Genomic DNA, 19,334 nt, shown 5'->3' with positions numbered 1-19,334 from the left:
AGTACCTTGAGTTTGGAAAGGTGGCTCAGCTCCTTGGCAGCAGTGAAGATCAACTGGGTGCCCTGGGCAGAGAGCGAATCAGTCAAAAGCAGAGAACTCCAAACTCAATCAGGAAGCGTGGAGCAGGTTTAGGGAGACACAGCAGGATGAAGTGGAAGGGAGGTGTCCTTACCGTCTGGTCAGTAAGTGGGGGCAGAACAATCATCCTCTCCATTGTATTCATTACCACCCGCCAGAGCTCCTTCAGTACCCGCTTCAGGACCGTCTTCTCACACACAGTGGCAAAAAGTGTGAGGCTGCAGGACCAGGCAACAGGTAAGGATGGGGTGAGTGCTTGAGAGCTCCCCCTCCCTGAGAGGCTCCTCTGTCTGACTGCTTCTGCCCTGTTCGTCCCTACAGGACAGTCCTCAGCGCTGTACTCACTTGCCATCCAGGAAGTCCATGAGGGGCCGGAGCACACTATCTGCATCTTGAGTCACTGAGGCCCGGGCGCTGGGTGATGCATTCCCTGGGCCCCGCACCTGGCCCAGGATGTCGGCCATTTGTCGAACACACTCATCAATCCGCACCTGGAAACTACACATGTGCCCACAGTGCAGCCCTCCCTGCCCGAAATGCACACTGTCCCTAAAGCAGCACCAGCTATTTGGTTCCACTCCAGCATACTCAGGGTGCGGCTCCAACAGGGACAGGCAGCAGGAAGAGGGAGAAGATCCACATAAGTGCGGCTGGATGGATGAGTGTGGGGCAGGGGATCTGGGATTGGCCAGGCACCACACCTGGCTCTGAGGGCCGTGTGTTCTGGGGCCACCGACCTGTTTCCAAACACCATGCTGAGCTCATCCAGAACCGTATTCAGTTTCACCTGCAGCTCCTTCAGACTGTCTGCAGCTTCAGGGTCCAACTGTATCCACAGGAGGCAGGCTTGGCTAAGCTGGTTCTCTTATGCTTTCCTCCCTTCCTGTGCCCCCACTCCTCCCTCCTAGGGCCTCTACCCCAATGCCTACTCAAACCTCTCAGCTCAAACCACTCCAGACCCCAAGCTAAACTCCTGGTCTATACCCAGCCAGGAGAGGGTGGAGTTCTGTGGCCAGGGAGCTCAGGAACAAAGGAAAAGTGCAGCAACCCCAAACCTTAAGACTTACCTCCTTGCCTCCCATGGCCTCAAACATTTTCTCCAGCTGGACCCTCAGTTGTTGCATGTTGTTCATCAGGATGCAAGGCTTTGGGGACAGAGGGAGGTGTTGAGTTTGGCTCTATTCAGCACGGAACTCATCAGTCTAGAGTCCCTCCCTCTCTCACATTACTCCAAAAGCCACAGGGAATTTACAACACATATTACATGTGTCTCTCCCTAAGCACTGAGATCTGGAACCAATGCAGACAGCTCTCCTTGAATGAAGACTAGAAGCAAATGTTTCTGCTTTTAAGCCGGGTGGTGGGCCCCAGGTGTTCATGGGATTACCCTTTATAACTCTCTGAATGTATAAAAAGAAAGAAAGACTAAGCAAAGGCCTAGCTCAGTAGAGAATAAACTACCAAATGGAGGCACAAAGGAACTCCTCATCAGGTTCTTATTATTTTGTGTCATAATCTCAAGCACAGCCCTGCTGGGAATCACAAGTCAGGAGAATCACCCCACCCTCAGCTCTGAGGATAGCTTCAAAAGCAAAAAGCCTAACCCTCACCATTTTCTCCTTTGTGCAATAAGCTGGGAAGTTCTTTGATAAGATGTCTGCATATTCCATCAGCACCTTCCCGATGGTCTGAGAAAAGAGGAGAAAAGGAAAGGAGAGGGAACCCTTAGCTCTACCCACAAGGATCTTACCTGAGGTTGCACTTCTCATCCCAGAACAGTAACAACAGGTATGTAAAGGGGAATGTCAAAGTAAGGGACAAATCACCCTCTGAACCCCAGAACAGCACTGAAACAAACCCACCTGTCTGCCCCAGACTCAAGTAAAGGAGAATGGGGTAACGCCAGGCTTAACCCCAAGGCCATCACAAAGAGGGGTTGAGCTCAGGCCTGTGGCTAGGCTGTGAGTGTGATGGAGGTAAGAGGGGAGGGGTAGGGAAGGTCATGGTCACCTTAGCAAATCTCCTCATGTAGTGGGCAAGGATGTTGGGGTCTGGGCATTCCAACTTCCGGATGATCTCAAAGCTCTGATTGAGCTGTGTGAAGACGTCCACCACAGAGCAGGAAAAGAGTGCGTGCTCTGATGTCTGCTGGAACTAAGGAAGGCCACACACAGGGTCATCTTCAGCTGCTACCTTTTCCCAAGTCTGTAAGGTTCTAAAGGGCTCTCTGCCCAGCAGGGGTGGCTCAGTGGCCCTCGACAGCCCTCCTTACGGACTCCACAAGGCAGGGACAGCCATCCTGGCTAGAGCCCAGGAACTTCTGCTGATAGCCAATTGCTGGGAGACCTGGCCTGACCCCTGTGAAGCCCAAGCCCCCGACTTACCCCATCCTTCTTATCTCGCTCCAAGGCCCCACGCAGAAATTCCAGGGACACATCCTCATTCTCATCCAGCCACTGTAGGACAAACTGCTCAAACCACCTGCAGCCAGGCAGGAAAATTGGGGGTTGGAGCTAGTGGTTGGCATATACCATGTACCTGACTGTAAGGATACTGGCCTTGTCCAACCGCTAAGCGCCCCTCTTCCCTCGGTAGCCCCCACATGATGACTCACGCTGGGTACTCAGGCACCTGCCCCTGGAGGGCAGGCAGATCCCGCATGTATTCATTGTGGAGCCACTTCACCTTGAAGTGCAGGTTCATGTAGTCAGCACTCTTACACAGCCGGTCTTTCTCATGCTCTAGTGGTGGGGAGGAAGGCTGGGTCAGGTCCTGGCAGTAGAGGCCATGGTTCCTGAGCTTTCCCAAGGCGGCAGATCTGGTCAGGTGGCTCTATCAAATGTCTGAGAACAAGGGTGACTCCCAAGCACCTCCTCACAGCCATCTCCCTCTAACAGTGGGTACTCTGCTAAAAGCCTGGCCCAAATCTTTCTTTAGAGACTAAGCCAGACACCCAGATAAGGCCCACAGTCCTTCCTGTGCTGGCTTTTGGAAGTGCAAGTGAGGTACTGGCCTCTGGTGAAGAAGAGGAGAAAAGGATGTAGGTGCTAAGGCTGATTAGTGGGGAAACTGCCCAGGACTGGAGAGGCATGATGGTTTTCCAGGGCTTTTCTAATCCTAGTACCTGAGCCATTTCCTCAGATGGACTTAAATGAGATGAGCAGTCGTATATGACATAAATGGGTCACTGACAACCACACAGACACAGGGAAAACCAAAATGGGCCCGAGCTGACAGAACGAGCAGTTGAGCAGCCATGGTGTAACAGAATCTTGAAGTAAACTGAAGGGTCCCAGAGCAGAGCTGGGACACTGAAAAATGAACTCTCAAAGAAGTATGCAAATAAGTCAGTTTGGAAACACAGCCAGATGAAAGGGCCATCCTGCTACAGAAAATGAGATGCTTATGGACTTGAAAGGTTATATAGCTGAATCTGCAGAGCCTTCTGGGAAATCTAGGATAACGATCACCCACAGCTTGCCCAGAGAGTCTAGCACTGGCCACACCCACAGGCTTTCTTCATCTACCCCCTTTAGAGATGAAGCATTAATTTGGACAATAAAAGCCAACTGTGTGCTTACATATAACAATGGTGAAAGCAAGCAAACTGGGGAGAGTACTGAGCAACAGAGAAGGGAAGGTCATTGTCCTTGGGAACTCTACTGCTCAACTCAGAGTTGCCATGGGTGATGCTCCTCCTTGTCAAGGCAGAACAGCCAGTCTGGGGCAGCTGGCCCTTGTGAATGAGTACAGCAGACACTCAAGGAGGAAATGGGAGCCCGGGATTCAGCCTCAAAAGGCTCCCTTGTCCCAGGAATTTCATCTCCTGGCATTGTAGGCAGCACCATCGCAACCCGGAGTTGCATTTGCAGTCTCTTCTAAGAAGCAGTGAGCAAGAGAAGAGGAAACAGGAGTAAGACTAGAGGCAAAGGGACAACAACCAGAAGTTCTTACCACCCAGAAAGAGGACTTTTCGGATACGAATGGCAGTGGATGCTTGTGACAGAGCAGAGACACCAATGAGCAATAAAGAAAGTGAAACAATCAGGGACATCAGAGAGACTCTCTCAGGGCTTGCCCCTTCTCTCCCGCCCTGCTGTCCTTAAACCAGGCCAAGAACCTAGAAACGTAACAAGGTACCACCAGGAGGGCCCCTCCTCCTTCCTGTTCAACAACCCGCTAGAAGTGAGGCAGTGCTGCTCCGTCACTCCAGAGCTCCCTAACTGCCTTCTTCTAGGGACCTGCAAGTTACTGTATTTACAGAGAATTCTCCATCATCTGTACTCTGGTCCAAAACCCCAACTTCTAATTAACTTCCGTGGTACAAAAACTAACAGGACGATTGCTGAAACACTGGGCACACTTTAAACTATTCTAACAAGTCCCACAGAGCCATGCTCCAGTAGTCGCTTGAGGTTGTTGACGGTGGGGTGTGGTGATCAGGGCGTGGTTAATCTGTCAAAAGGGGCAGAAGGGTACCTAAACCTTCTCCTGCCCGTGACTGCCACAATCCTCCCTCCATTCATCTTTTATCCTTGGAGAGTTCTTTCAACCTCATGAATTTCAACTTTCCAGCTTGCTGATATCTCCCTGGTTCTGGTAATGTCTATACAAGGCTTTGATGGAACATCTCACTTTGCCTGGGTTTAACTCCAGTCACCACCTTTTGCCATTTTAACATCTCCAGCTGAAGCTGAACAGGGTATACACACTGATCTTACCCTCTTGTTCAATGCTGAGCATCACCCTAAAGTCTTCCTTCTTCCTCTTTATTCACATCCAATTAACTCATCAATCGCTGTTGATTTCATCTCCAAAACTTCTCTGGGATTTATCCATTTCTTTCTAGTTATGCTTTTACCTGTCTAGGTCTCATTACCACCATCGCTAACCGGGATTACCACAATAGTCTCCAAGCTGGTCTTTCCTCCTCCAACCTATTCTCCATACTGTAGCCAGAGTGAGTGGCCTTTCTATATTAAAAATCTAGTTATGTTAATCCCTTTCTTAACATGGGATTGTTGTTCAATGCCTCTCAACTGCCTCAGGATAGAGTCCAAAATCCTAAACATGGCTTAAAACCTCCTGTATGATCTAGCTCTGTCCTACTTCTCTATCTTCACCTCTCACTCCTCTCTTCCCCTAAACTCTAAAGTGCTAGTCACACTGAACTACTGCTTCCAGTTCCCCAAGCATGCCAGCTCTGTCTAGACCCCAGGTCTCTGAACATACTGTGTCCTCTGCCAAAAATGCCTGTCTCTCCCTTCCCTGTCACTAATGCCCTCCTTCCCCACCAGCTAAGATTTATCATCCTTCAGGTGTTAGTTTGTACATCACCTCCTCCAGAAAGCCTTCCCAGGTGCTCTTCCCAGGTCCAGGTTACATGGGTCTCCTCTCAGCACCCTATGCTTATTCCTTTGGTAGCACTTAACAACTTTAAATTGTAACTGCCAGTTTATAGGTCTGTTGTCTTGACTAATCTGGGAGCTTCTCAAGGGCTGGGGCTATGCCTCATTCATCTCAACTAGCACAGTGCGTGGCACAAAGAAAATACTCAGTACGCTTGGTGAATGGGGTGGGGATTTACTGCAAAGGGGCATGAAGAAACTTTCTGTTTATATTTTAATTGGGACAGTAGTTACACAGGTGTACTTATTTGTCAAAACTCATCAAATAGTACTCTTAAAGTGTTTTTGTTTTATTGTATGTATATTATACCTCAATAAAGTTGACTTTAAAAATACTGGGTGAATGATAGCATTTTCACAGTTGGAGTCAACACTATCCTTTTATTAAACAGGTCTCCCTTTCTCTTGCCCTCCACCATTCTGACAGTCACTAAGCCCTGTCACAACTTCCTTCCAATGTCTATCAAATCGCATTCTTCCTCTAATTCCTCTGCTCTAATCCCAGCCCCAGCCCCTCGGCCCTAAATGATTACATTATCTGCACTCTGCTTCCAGTCTCTCCCTGTTCCATCTGCCCCCATTTTCCATTGACGTAAAATCTTATAAAAATACTACCTTGTTAAAATTGCATCTCTGCTCATCAGCCTTTAATAAATGCCGGGCAGTATGCTAAGTATGTCACATACATCTCAGTTACTTCATTAGCTCAATGAAATAGATGTTAACATCACTCCCATTTTACAGATGAGAAAACGGGAGCTCACAGAAGTTAAGTAGCTCAGTCTAAGAACACACTGTTGAGTAGGTGGTTAAACTGAGATTTGAAACCAGGTCAACATTAGTTCTTTCTCTTGAAGCAGTTCAAACCTTTTGTGTTTGTTTTAAACATATATATGTTTATTTATATATAAACATATATATGTTTTAACATATATAAACAGATAGGAAATGCAGCTAAATAAGTGAGCACAGATGGGTATTGGAAGGTCTGATACAGGTAGGGAGTGATATCTTTGTGGACCAAAGTGGGAAATGAATAAAAGAATAAGCTGGATGAACAAGATGAGTAATAACTGGTCTGTGACCCTGTTCTATAGGAGAAGTGAGGGAAGAAGTATCTTTCTGGCTTTGTCACACCAATCCAGAACAACTTTCAAGGAAAGTGAGGCCAGGCAGTCTACAGCGTGAGAAAATAATCCTTACCTATCTATGTATTTAAGGTTCTGAGATTCTGTAAAACTGTAAAGATAAGTTTCATAAGACCATTCTCTAGGGAGCGGGCCACTTGAGAACACCCAGCATGGGAAGGGTTGATCTCTGGGAAAGGAAAGGGCTGGGAAAGTTTTAAATAGGCACTTGCTCTAAAGCAGGAAGGAGGAACCTACATCCACACAGCAATTTCCATTATTCCTTCGGCTGAAGCTTTGCCTACCCAATGCCTCCTGAGGCCTATCACCCACCATGCCTAAAATCGCTCTAGTTTCTCACTGTATTATTCACCCAGAACTTGTAGTTGTCTGGGAGAAGAAAGGGACAGCAAACAAGGTGCTTGGACTAGGGGTCTGCAGCCCACTGCCTTGGGCACACCCTTACCCTCCAGTGCATATTTCATGTCTTGGGCAAAGAGTTGCCACATCACTTCTGCGCTGACTTTTCCCACATTCAACTCCTGAGGAAACCTGGATGATGGAAGAAGCCACAGTCAGAGAACATGGCAAGAGCCATTTGATTTGATTGATTCCAAGGCTAACATGCCAAGTTCTTGGAGGTCAGATCGAAGAGAGGAGAAGCCTAGGAAACAGGGCTACTAGGCTCAAACTGCAGAAAAGGGACCCAGGGGCCAGTGGTAGGACAAGTGGGGGCAGAGGATCCCCTCAGGCAAGGTGGCCCTAGGGGAGATGATGCCTAGAAGGCAGGGAATTGTGGCCAAGAGGAGAAGTGTTGAGGTTGGAAGACAGGCCCAGGCTAAATAAGCGGGAGGAGAAAGGGCAAGGAGGTGGGTATAAGAAGGCCCACTTTATTCATAGCAGACAGACACATACACACATGCTCTCTGGATCCCCTGGGACTCCTATGGCAGCCATTCCCAGAGGTATCTCACTCGAGGGAGGCTGGCTCAGTCTGGGCAGGGCCCCCCATTATGTTTCCACACATGTCTCCAGAAACAGTTACCCAGACAGATACAAGGGACAGAGGGACAGATGGACGAACAGGAGGAAGAGGTGGCACTGCAAACACATAGAGATAGGAAAGAAAGAGGCTGTTAGACAGATGGACAAACCAACCACCAAACAGATAGGGCCAAGTGAGGTGATACTTACTGGTTCAGAACGAGTGTGTAGGAATTCTTATCTTCCTCTATGATTGACACAACAAGCGTGATGAGTTTGGGCCAGAAATCCAGGTTCCTAATGCTGGGCCCTTGTTCCTCTGGAGGTAGCTCCTGATTCTTGTTCCCAAGGAGATGGTGATAGACAGTGAGAGTCAGAGTAGAATATGGAGAGTCTTCCTCTCTCTCTTCCCCACTCCATGCCCCTTCCTTGAGAATCAGGGACCCTTCCTCTCCTACAGCCTGTCTTCCACAAGACGACACTTGTTCTATCAGAGGGGTGACCACTGGGAGGTCTTTGGACACGAAGAGTCTGTCCTTGAGAACTTCTCTCCCCAGCTCCAGGGCACTGTTCTGATAAGTTTGGTCAGGCATAAAGATGCCTGTCCCCCTTCCTCCTTCTCCCAGTAGCTATGGATATAGTGACTTCTTGGCTGAAGTACGCAGCCCCTCCAGTCTAAGTAGGTCTAGTTCCATGTGACCCCCACTGGCAGTCCTTCTCTTCTAGTGATGGCCCTCGTCTAATATCACCCCCCTGCCCCACCACACACATGTACATAGCAACTCTGAAAAGCTCCTTCAATTTCTGCAGGGGCTACGTAACAGACCTAGCATGCAGGCTGGCCCAGCCTTCAGTGAAGCAAAACTTCCCTTAACTTCCCTGAATGTTATTAGGGGGAAGAATTGCATCTAGAAAGTTATTTGCTTAGCTGGATAAGAAAAGACCATGGGGAGCCAAGAATACTCAATGGGGAAAGGATAGTCTCTTCAATAAATGGTAATGGGAAAACTGGATATTCACAGGGAAAAGAATGAAATTGGATCCCTATCTCACACCACCCACAAAAATTAACTCAAAATGGATTAAGGACTTAAATGTAAGACCTGAAACCATAAAACTCCTAGAAAAAAACATAGGGAAAAAGCTCATTGATATTGGTCTTGGCAATGATTTTTTGGATATAACAACAAAAGCAAAAATCAGTAAGTGGGACTACATCAAACTAAAAGGTTTCTACACAGCAAAAGAAACAATCAAAATAAAAAGACAACCTACAGAATGGTGGAAAATATTTGTAAACCATGTATCTGATAAGGGGTTAATTTCCAAAATATTAATATATAAGGAACTCATACAACTCAATAGCAAAAAAAAATCTGATTAAAAAATGGGCAGAGGACTTAGACATTTATCCAAAGGAAATATACAAATGCCCAACAAGTATATGGAGAGATGTTCAACATCACCAATCATCAGGGAAATGCAAATCAATACCCCAATGAGATACCACCTCACACCTGTTAGAATAGCTATTATCAAAAACAGAAGAGAGGGACTTCTCTGGTGGCACAGTGGTTGAGAATCCTCCTGCCAATGCAGGGGACATGGATTTGAGCCCTGGTCCGGGAAGATCCCACATGCTATGGAGCAACTAAGCCCGTGCGCCACAACTACTGAGCCTGCACTCTAGAGCTCGTGAGCCACAACTACTGATTCCCGCATGCCACAACTACTGAAGCCTGTGTGCCTAGAGCCCATGCTCCACAACAAGAGAAGCCACTGCAATGAGAAGCCCACGCACCACAACGAAGAGTAGCCCCCACTCGCTGCAACTAGAGAAAGCCCGCGTGCAGCAACGAAGACCCAACGCAGCCAAAGATAAATAAATAAATAAATTTATTTTAAAAAAAAGAAGAGATAAATGTTGGCGAGGATGTAGAGAAAAGGGATCCCTGGTGCACTGTTGGTGAGAATATAAGTTGGTATAGCTACTACCAAGAACACTATGGAGGTTCCTCAAAAAATTAAAAATATCACTACCATATGATCCAGCAATCCCACGTCTAGGTATATACCCAAAGGAAGTGAAACCACTATCCTGAAGAGATGCCTGTACTCCCATGTTCATTGCTGCATTATTCACAATAGCCAAGACATATAAACGACCTAAGTGTTCATTGATAGAGGAATGGGTAAAGAAAATGTGGCACATAGACACAGTGAAATATTATTCAGTCATAAAAAAGAAGGAAATCCCACCATTTGTGACAACATGGATGAGACTGAAGGGCATTATGCTAAGTGAAATAAGTCAGACAGAGAAAGACATATACTGTATGATCTCACTTATATGTGGAATCTGAAAACATCAGACTCATAGAAACAGAGAGGAGAAGGTTGTTGCCAGAGGCTGAGGGGGTGGAGGAAATGGGGAGATGTTGGTCAAAGGGTACAAACTTTCAATTACAAGATGAATTAAGTTCCAGGAATCACAGGTACAGCATGATGACTATAGATAACAATATATACTGTACTGTATACTTGAAAGATGCTATGAGAATAAAGCTTTAATGTTCTTACCATAACAGAAACAAAATGGTATCTATGTGAGTGAAGGACGTGTTAACTAACCTTATTGTGGTAGACATTTCACAATATACACGTGTATCAAATCAACACATTTTATACCTTAAACTTACACAATATTATATGACAATTATATCTCAATAAAGCTGGGAAAAAAGAAAGAAAAGGCCTTGGGTGGGAAGAAACAAAGGAATACAATGGTGGATGGCAAATCCCAGACAGGACAAGTAAAGGTCACCACTGACAGACTGGAATGGACATTATTTCCCACTGAGATAAAAGCAAAATTGGAATTGCCCAGGAGCACAGGAATAGGGCTTTTATGTAGGATGCCATATATCATCACAAATCTCCACAGTCCTTAATATACCTGCATTACCAGGAAATTACTAGAAATCAGGACAGAATCCACATTTGGTTGATTCTGCCTCCTTAATATCACTGAAATACATCTTTTCCTTTTACTTTTTCTGCCAATATCCTGGCTCAGGCTCTTATCATTCAAGGATGTCCTAACTGGTCTTTGATCGTCAATCCAATCCTTTTACCACTCAGTTGTCAGCGATCTTTCTGGAAGGAATCTCATAGTGTTACTCGTCCACCCTTCAAAAAAGGTCCAGCTCCACAGCTTGAAATAAAGGTCCTTCTGAATACAACCTCTCTCTCAACCTCATGCCTAACCACTCCCTTCTGTTGCAGCCATCACCATACCACTACCACCAATTATTTGGTGCTTACTATATGCCAGGGACTCTGCAGAACTTTGCATGAATTATCTCATTTAATCCTCATAACAACTCCATTGGGTAGAAATTATTATCACCTTCATTTTACAGATGAGGAGACTGAAGGACAGTGAGGTTCCATGACTTGACCAAGGTCATGCAGCTATAAACAGCAGAACCAAGATTTGACCCCAGACAGCTGAACTCTAAAGCCTGACACTGTAACTAGCATAATTAAATTGTTTATACTCCTTCGAATTAATAAACTCATTTACAATTCTGTGCCTCCAAACATTCCGTTTCCTCTATATGGTATCCCCCTCTTCCCCAGCCCCTTTCTTTAGTTAATTCATACTCATTGCTCAAAATTTATGTTGAGCTCTACCTTTTCTGAGAAGTATTCCCTGACACCCCTGGTCTGGTTAGATGCCTCTCTCTGGGCTCCCAGAGCACCCTCTGTGAACCTCTCATATAGATGTAACAGACAACTACAACTACAATAGAATATAGCAACAATAAAATAACAAAAACCAATAAATGTAGTAATTTGCCCCCCACCTCCACCAAACAATGAGCTCCCCCAAAGCAGAAATGTGTCTTAATCATCTTTACATCCCTAGTGCTCGATCTGTTAAAAGAATGGATAGATGAATGAACCAATGACTGAAGGTCAGTAGAGGGAAATAAAAGACACCAAGGGTCTACTTCAGTACAAATAATGAATAATGAGAAAATGAGAGTGAGAGAAAGTAAAAAACAGTTAGCAAAGTACAAAGGCTAAAGAAAGTCCCTGAATGGTTTGTAAGGCCTCTTTCAAAGTCTAGGTTCATCTCATGCTAGGGAATAGAGACCAAGTATTCAGACAGACCGCTGCATACTTGAAAGAGAAAAGCTGAGAACAGTGTCTTTCCCCAACCAGAGAGAATCCACAGATGGATGACAGAGCCTCTAGTGTGGCAAGCTAAACAAAGACCCCAGGAAAACCTCCCATGGACTTCAGAACCAGCGGGAGGTTTTACAGACCTTAAAAGGAGAAAGTTGTGGGACTTCCCTGGTGACTCAGTGGTTAAGAAGCCGCCTGTCAATGCAGGGGACACAGGTTCGAGCCCTGGTCTGGGAAGATCCCACATGCCACGGAGCAACAAAGCCCGTGCGCCACAACTACTGAGCCCGTGAACCACAACTACTGAAGCCCGTGCGCCTAGAGCCCATGCTCTGCAACAAGAGAAGCCACCACAATGAGAAGCCCGCACACTGCAACGAAGACCCAATGCAGCCAAAAATAAATAAAGGAAGAAGTTGTAAAGATAGTACCTGCACAAAAAGCAAATTTGACAATGCAAGGGGGGAGTATGAACAAGATTTTAGTCTTTACTAAGGCGCTCCTGGGAAGAATTACAAATTGGATGTCTTCACCAAAGGGTAAATGTCCCAGAGATTTAGGTTGTCCTCCCATCATTTGCTATCCAAATCCTACTGCCTTTCAAGGTCTATCTCAAATACCCTTGTTTTATGTAGCTTTTCCCAATATCTCATCAAGAGTGACTTCTTCCTCCTTCAATTTTATCTCTCTTTCAAGTCCCTTCTAAAAGACTTTGGTTGGAGTTATACATATGCTTATGGGACTGTGAACTAACTGAAGGAGCACTATGCTTCCTCAGACCTGGCCTAGAACAAACATTCAACACATACTCGTTGGACTGAAGGGAATCTACTCTGCAAATGTGTGCTCAGCAAGACATTCCTAAAATAGCAACTGTAACTGAGTAATTAGACCCAGAAGGAAGTCCTGGCTTCGAAATAAGAAAAAAAAGGATACCACTGGAAGGATTTAGAAAAACATACAAAGTCACCAGGTACTGAGTTAGGATGCCAGCCTAAACCAGATGAAGTAGCTCAGCCTCCCAGAAGGACAGGGTTAGCCTTGATAGTCAGCTAATGAGTATGTCTCAGAAGACCATGCAGTGCAGAGAAAAGTGGTCAGAGGGAAAAGTTAAACAGCCACAAGCCAGTAGCTTAGATCTCAGGGGAAGGGAGCCTGGAACATGGAGAGGTTCACATGAGTCAGAATAAAATTAACCTCGGGGGAAACCAAAGACCCTGGGAAGGACTAAGAATTCACCTACTCACCCCCTGAACTGTGCTCAAATGTAGGTCACTTTTCTTCAATACCAAAGTGAAACTTATTGTTGCCACTTCTGTTCAACTCAGTTATGTCACATCTTGTCCAGTGGTTCCTGTCCATCCACAGATGTCTCACATGGTCTAGATGGTCCCCACTCCACAATTCACTCACTCTCGAGAACATCAAGGACTTTATCCTGAGCTCCCTTCCACCATGGCCACAGCAAAGGGAAGCTGAGGCTCCAAGAATGACTGACAGGTGGCCCCACCTGATCCCGAACCTCTTACCAGCTGGTACTGGCGGCTGTACAAGTCATGGCAGTTGTTGAAGATATACTCGTATGTGGAATTCAAACAGGCCTTCACACAATCCTTTACCACCTGGCTGGCTCTTGGAGGACTCTGCAGTTCTTGCACCTGCCAATTAATAAAAAGAACTATGGGTCCAGGGTCCTGCTCACCCGAGTGGTTTCTCCTCCTAGAACTGCCCCCAAATTATTCCAGATTCCTTCACCCCTCTGTAGGTCCCTGGACCTTGCCCTGGGATGAAATTGTCAGGAGAGCTGACGGGGAGAACTGCCTAGCCCATCCTCCTTGACCCATGGTCTTCTTAGAAGTAACTCAGGAACAGATACATGGAAATGTGGGCTTAAAGGTGATAAATCCTATAGCCTTAGACTATGCCCAGTGATTCTGATTCTCCATGTCCCTGTGGCCAGGTCCCCAGCCTAGCACTGCCCAGCCCAGTTCATCTCTTACCTTCATTCTGAAGAAAGTAATGCTGGTCAGCAAATCCACTGTGGACTTTAAGTCCTGAAGTCGCTCAGGGCTCCCAGCAGGGAAATTATTCTATTGCAAATCAAGCAAATGTAAGAAAGGAACAGAAGAATATGAAAGCCTTCCCTGCCAAAAGCAATGAAATCAGAAGTTTCCCTAAGTGTTACCCACTGGGATCTTCCATAGTTGAGAGGAACAAAAAAGCTGTAAGACTACAGGTCTCCCTCTCTTTTCCACAGACACAGGCCCTTGCCAAAAGCAGGGGTTAATAATCCCCAGACCAGAAAGCAACACATCCTACCCCCAACCCTACTTCCCATGCAACGTGTGAGCATTTGCACAAATGAACATACACTCACACACACACACACTTTTTTCTTGGGTGAAGATTCTTACACCCAATGAGTTCTTCAAAAGTTACAATCTAACTGTATATCCTGGAATATAAGGGGAGCCATACTACAGACCAGACTGGGATCCAAGACACGTACTTTCTGTATAATGGATCCCAGTTACTCTACCATTCTGGAGCCAGCAGATGGCAAAGCTCTGAGCAGAACTGCTTTTGGAGTGAGTTCCTTAGGATCTTCCCACCACGCCTCACTTCATTCTCTTTGGCAGGAGTTTTAGGAGGAAGCTGCCAAAGAAGGCTTAAGGACGATGCTGTGCCATTCTCCATTTTAAGGGTTGCTTTTTTAAACCTTCAAATGGTTGCTTATATGCCAAATACAAGATATACAGTCAACTCTCCATTATTCATGCAAATGGAGGGCACTGAAAGTGCAGATAATTAAAATCTCACTTCTTTTTGACTTTAAGATTGTTTTTATACTTACTTTTTAATGTGGGTATATTGCCTGTTCTGGAAATTCACAACACTTTAAAGCAAGTAATGAAGTCATTCTAAGAAGGCCTAACTTAGGAAGAACGGAAAAACTGCCCATTTCCCTGTCCTGTCCTAGGCACCCACCCTCCTACTACATCTATTTCCTCCCTCCATTCTAGAAATGGACATGACATCTGCTACAAATTACTTGCCCAAACCAAGATACTCTCTCTCCCCTTAGTCAGATTCTCACACCTCTCCTGGAAAATGAGGAGAATATGGAAAAATGCAATAAGGAAATATAATTATCTAATTTTTAAAGGGGCCTTTCTGGAAGAGATTATCCTTAGGAGACTCCTTGATGAATATGTCATCAGAGAGTTTGGCAGAGTGACATGAGTGGGGTTAGAAAGCCAACTATCTATAAAAAGCAGCCACACCTGCTACTATTTACACACTGCATGGTCCTTGGAGTTTGAAGAACCACAGGTGTCAGTGACGTTGGCCATATATGTGGATGTGATGACAAAGACCAATTTTCCTTGCCTTCGATCTTTATAGTCATGACTGGTCCAAAGTCTCTCTAGACTGATCTTGATATTATCCTTTGTCCCACCCCACAGCCATGTCTTCACTCACCCTGTATGTAGAGAGGTCAATCCTCAGTGAGTTGTGCAGTTGGTCCAGTAGTTTTACAAATCTCTCTTTCTGAGGGTGATAAACAAATAATGAGGAACAGAAATAATCTATTTCCAAGCTCTCTAGACTGTAGCAAAAAGAGAATCATCTCTGGGTGAGAGGGAGACACTGAGCTGGGGACATACCCTGTCCCATATTTGCCCATGAGGAGAACAACAAACCATGCAAAAGAGAAATGGGATAGGTCTTTCCTGTTCCATCTCTTAGCACTTAAACTGGGGAATCTTCTCACACTGGCAAGAGGAAAGCAAGTCTCTGGGAGGGGAAACAGCTTTCTATACACATCAAGAGGAGATGACCAGTGCATCTCCATCCCTTTGGGACTCTAACTCATCTTAGTCAGATAAAAGGAAACTCTAAACACATTCTCCAACTTGTTCCTGTGTCTGTGGTGTCCTAACTTATCTTGGAATAGCTCTTAACAGTTAAACAGCCACAGCCTAGCAGTGACGATGGGAGAGAGAAATAGTGATGCATCTGGAAGGTGATCAGGGAGACACAAGGGGACTTCTCTTTAAACCACATTCCATATCATTTCCCTTAGTTTATACTTTTTAAATGTTAAAATAAACAACAAATACTATTTAATAGCTTATTTTTATAGAAAAGTATAATTAAACGTGGAATCATGTTCCTGTAAGCTATTGGTGCAGCACTCCTAGAACTCACATATTGATAATATTATATATAGCATTAGATATTAGTTAAGTCAATATATAATGTGGAGAGACAGAATGGAACAGATATTTGACTGGCTTAATCAATGATACTAATTCATCTACAGAAAGACTATCAACAACATCAAAAAAGTGGTCAGCACCAAGAAAAAGGGCTCAGAGATCCAGTAGATTTGGGAGTATCAGTAATTTTATCCCTAAAAAGGTAATATTTGTGGTGGGTCTGATATATACCATCCAGTTTACACTGAACTTATGTCAGGTGACATTATGAGCAATGATTCAACTTCACAAGTACCTTAACAACAGGAAAGGGCATACCCTGGATCAGGAAAACTGTCCAGACACTAGAAAAGGGACAGCCTCAGGTATGCAACTGGTATTCTTGCTTAGACATCAGTCTCATATGAACTTAAGTGGTATGAATCTGTCAGAGAGAGACTGAATAATATTAAGAAGGTTCCTTTGTGAACCTGCAGGACTGAGGAACATGGTGACTCAACCAAGCTGTTGGCCCAGAGAGGTTCTCCCTGAGCCCAGGTAGTGTCCCACCGCACAAACCACAGGGGTGCTATTCCACCTTTTCTCACTTATCCACGTCTGAGGAGAGTCTACTAGTATAGTCTAACCACCCATAAGGAAATAAGTTCATTATCTAGGTGGCAACTATCTGAATTTTAGGCATATCAGCTCTGCAGTACTGACTGAAAAAATCAAACTTTGTTAACTGATAACAATCAGGTTACATGTTTTTACATCACACTCACCCCAAAGTTGGAGGCTGCAAAACGATCAGATGCAGAGACATTGGTGGAGGCGGTTGTGTGGGCATAGTAGGCATTGATGTTGGCCAGTAAGGTGCTCATCACTGCTGGCACACCAGGACACATGTACTTGGATGACAAACATGCAAAGTGCCTGAAAAACAGCACCTTCAGCCTCAAAGACTCTTCAGGGTTTGCAGCAAAGGTCAAGTAATCAAAAGATCTCACTCATGTGTGTGAAGCTTCCGATCACCTTGGCATACAAGGATTTTCATAATTTACTCACTCAAATATACATTCAGTGAATGTGTACTATGTGCCAGGCCTGGCACTAAGGGCCAGAATCCAAAGAGGTGACATTCTGGCAGAGAAAGCAAGTGTTAGAAAGTAAGTCAATAACCCAAGGCATGCTATGCAAAAATTCTGTGGACACACACAGGAAGATCACCTAAATTAGAATGGCTGGGGGCTAGAAGGGATTAGAAAAAGGCTTCCCAAAGAAGAGATGGTTGAAACAAGTCTTAAAGGATTAGCAAGAATCAATCAAATGGAGAAGTGTGCAGGCGAAGGGAAACTGTATTGCAAAAACAAATATACTATAGTTTTGGAAGTCCTAGCCACGGCAATCAGAGAAGAAAAAGAAATAAAAGGAATACAAATTGGAAAAGAAGAAGTAAAACTGTCACTGTTTGCGGATGACATGATACTATACATAGAGAATCCTAAAACTGCCACCAGAAAACTGCTAGAGCTAATTAATGAATATGGTAAAGTTGCAGGATACAAAATTAATGCACAGAAATCTCTTGCATTCCTATACACTAATGATGAAAAATCTGAAACAGAAAGTAAGGAAACACTCCCATTTACCATTGCAACAAAAAGAATAAAATACCTAGGAATAAACCTACCTAGGGAGACAAAAGGCCTGTATGCAGAAAACTATAAGACACTGATGAAAGAAATTAAAGATGATACCAACAGATGGAGAGATATACCATGTTCTTGGATTGGAAGAATCAACATTGTGAAAATGAGTATACTACCCAAAGCAATCTACAGATTCAATGCAATCCCTATCAAATTACCAATGGCATTTTTTACGGAGCTAGAACAAATCATCTTAAAATTTGTATGGAGACACAAAAGACCCCGAATAGGCAAAGCAGTCTTGAGGCAAAAAAATGGAGCTGGAGGAATCAGACTCCCTGACTTCAGACTATACTACAAAGCTACAGTAATCAAGACAATATGGTACTGGCACAAAAACAGAAACATAGATCAATGGAACAAGATAGAAAGCCCAGAGATTAACCCACGCACCTATGGTCAACTAATCTATGACAAAGGAGGCAAATATATACAATGGAGAAAAGACAGTCTCTTCAATAAGTGGTGCTGGGAAAACTGGACAGCTACATGTAAAAGAATGAAATTAGAACACTCCCTAACACCATACACAAAAATAAACTCAAAATGGATTAGAGACCTAAATATAAGACTGGACACTATAAAACTCTTAGAGGAAAACATAGGAAGAACACTCTTTGACATAAATCACAGCAAGATCTTTTTTGATCCACCTCCTAGAGTAATGGAAATAAAAACAAAAATAAACAAGTGGGACCTAATGAAACTTCAAAGCTTTTGCACAGCAAAGGAAACCATAAACAAGACGAAAAGACAACCCTCAGAATGGGAGAAAATATTTGCAAATGAATCAACGGACAAAGGATTAATCTCCAAAATATATAAACAGCTCATGCAGCTCAATATCAAAGAAACAAACACCCCAATCCAAAAATGGGCAGAAGACCTAAATAGACATTTCTCCAAAGAAGACATACAGATGGCCACGAAGCACATGAAAAGATGCTCAACATCACTAATTATTAGAGAAATGCAAATCAAAACTACAATGAGGTATCACCTCACTCCTGTTAGAATGGGCATCATCAGAAAATCTACAAACAACAAATGCTGGAGAGGGTGTGGTGAAAAGGGAACCCTCTTGCACTGTTGGTGGGAATGTAAATTGATACAGCCACTATGGAGAACAATATGGAGGTTCCTTAAAAAACTAAAAATAGAATTACCATATGACCCAGCAATCCCACTACTGGGCATATACCCAGAGAAAACCGTAATTCAAAAAGACACATGCACCCGAATGTTCATTGCAGCACTATTTACAATAGCCAGGTCATGGAAGCAACCTAAATGCCCATCAACAGACGAATGGATAAAGAAGATGTGGTACATATATACAATGGAATATTACTCAGCCATAAAAAGGAACGAAATTGAGTCATTTGTTGAGACGTGGATGGATCTAGAGACTGTCATACAGAGTGAAGTAAGTCAGAAAGAGAAAAACAAATATCGTATATTAATGCATGTATGCGGAACCTAGAAAAATGGTACAGATGAGCCAGTTTGCAGGGCAGAAGTTGAGACACAGATGTAGAGAATGGACATATGGACACCAAGGGGGGAAAACTGTGGTGGGGTGGGGATGGTGGTGTGCTGAATTGGGCGATTGGGATTGACATGTATACA

General features: G+C 44.4%; 1 protein-coding gene across 6 annotated transcripts in view; it reads right to left on the bottom strand.

The window, feature by feature from the left end:
* Window positions 1-19,334, bottom strand: part of UNC13B (unc-13 homolog B) — a 239,625-nt gene that overhangs the window by 5,871 nt on the left and 214,420 nt on the right. For all 6 annotated transcript variants that reach the window (XM_082401357.1, XM_082401353.1, XM_082401355.1 and 3 more), the window contains 15 exons: window positions 16,779-16,929; window positions 15,275-15,343; window positions 13,792-13,881; window positions 13,321-13,449; window positions 7,808-7,935; window positions 7,080-7,165; window positions 2,693-2,819; window positions 2,463-2,559; window positions 2,089-2,232; window positions 1,689-1,766; window positions 1,146-1,223; window positions 816-904; window positions 424-576; window positions 173-296; window positions 6-62 (listed from right to left, as the gene is read on the bottom strand). In XM_082401357.1, coding sequence (XP_082257483.1) covers window positions 6-62; window positions 173-296; window positions 424-576; window positions 816-904; window positions 1,146-1,223; window positions 1,689-1,766; window positions 2,089-2,232; window positions 2,463-2,559; window positions 2,693-2,819; window positions 7,080-7,165; window positions 7,808-7,935; window positions 13,321-13,449; window positions 13,792-13,881; window positions 15,275-15,343; window positions 16,779-16,929 — 1,600 coding nt within the window. The remainder of the gene's footprint in view (window positions 1-5; window positions 63-172; window positions 297-423; window positions 577-815; window positions 905-1,145; window positions 1,224-1,688; window positions 1,767-2,088; window positions 2,233-2,462; window positions 2,560-2,692; window positions 2,820-7,079; window positions 7,166-7,807; window positions 7,936-13,320; window positions 13,450-13,791; window positions 13,882-15,274; window positions 15,344-16,778; window positions 16,930-19,334) is intronic.

The sequence above is a fragment of the Balaenoptera borealis genome (assembly GCF_965194805.1).
Source record: "Balaenoptera borealis genome assembly, chromosome: 8".
Lineage (NCBI taxonomy): Eukaryota > Metazoa > Chordata > Mammalia > Artiodactyla > Balaenopteridae > Balaenoptera > Balaenoptera borealis.
The sequence above is the reverse complement of the archived record's forward strand: the minus strand, read 5'-3'. Positions and strand labels throughout refer to the sequence as shown.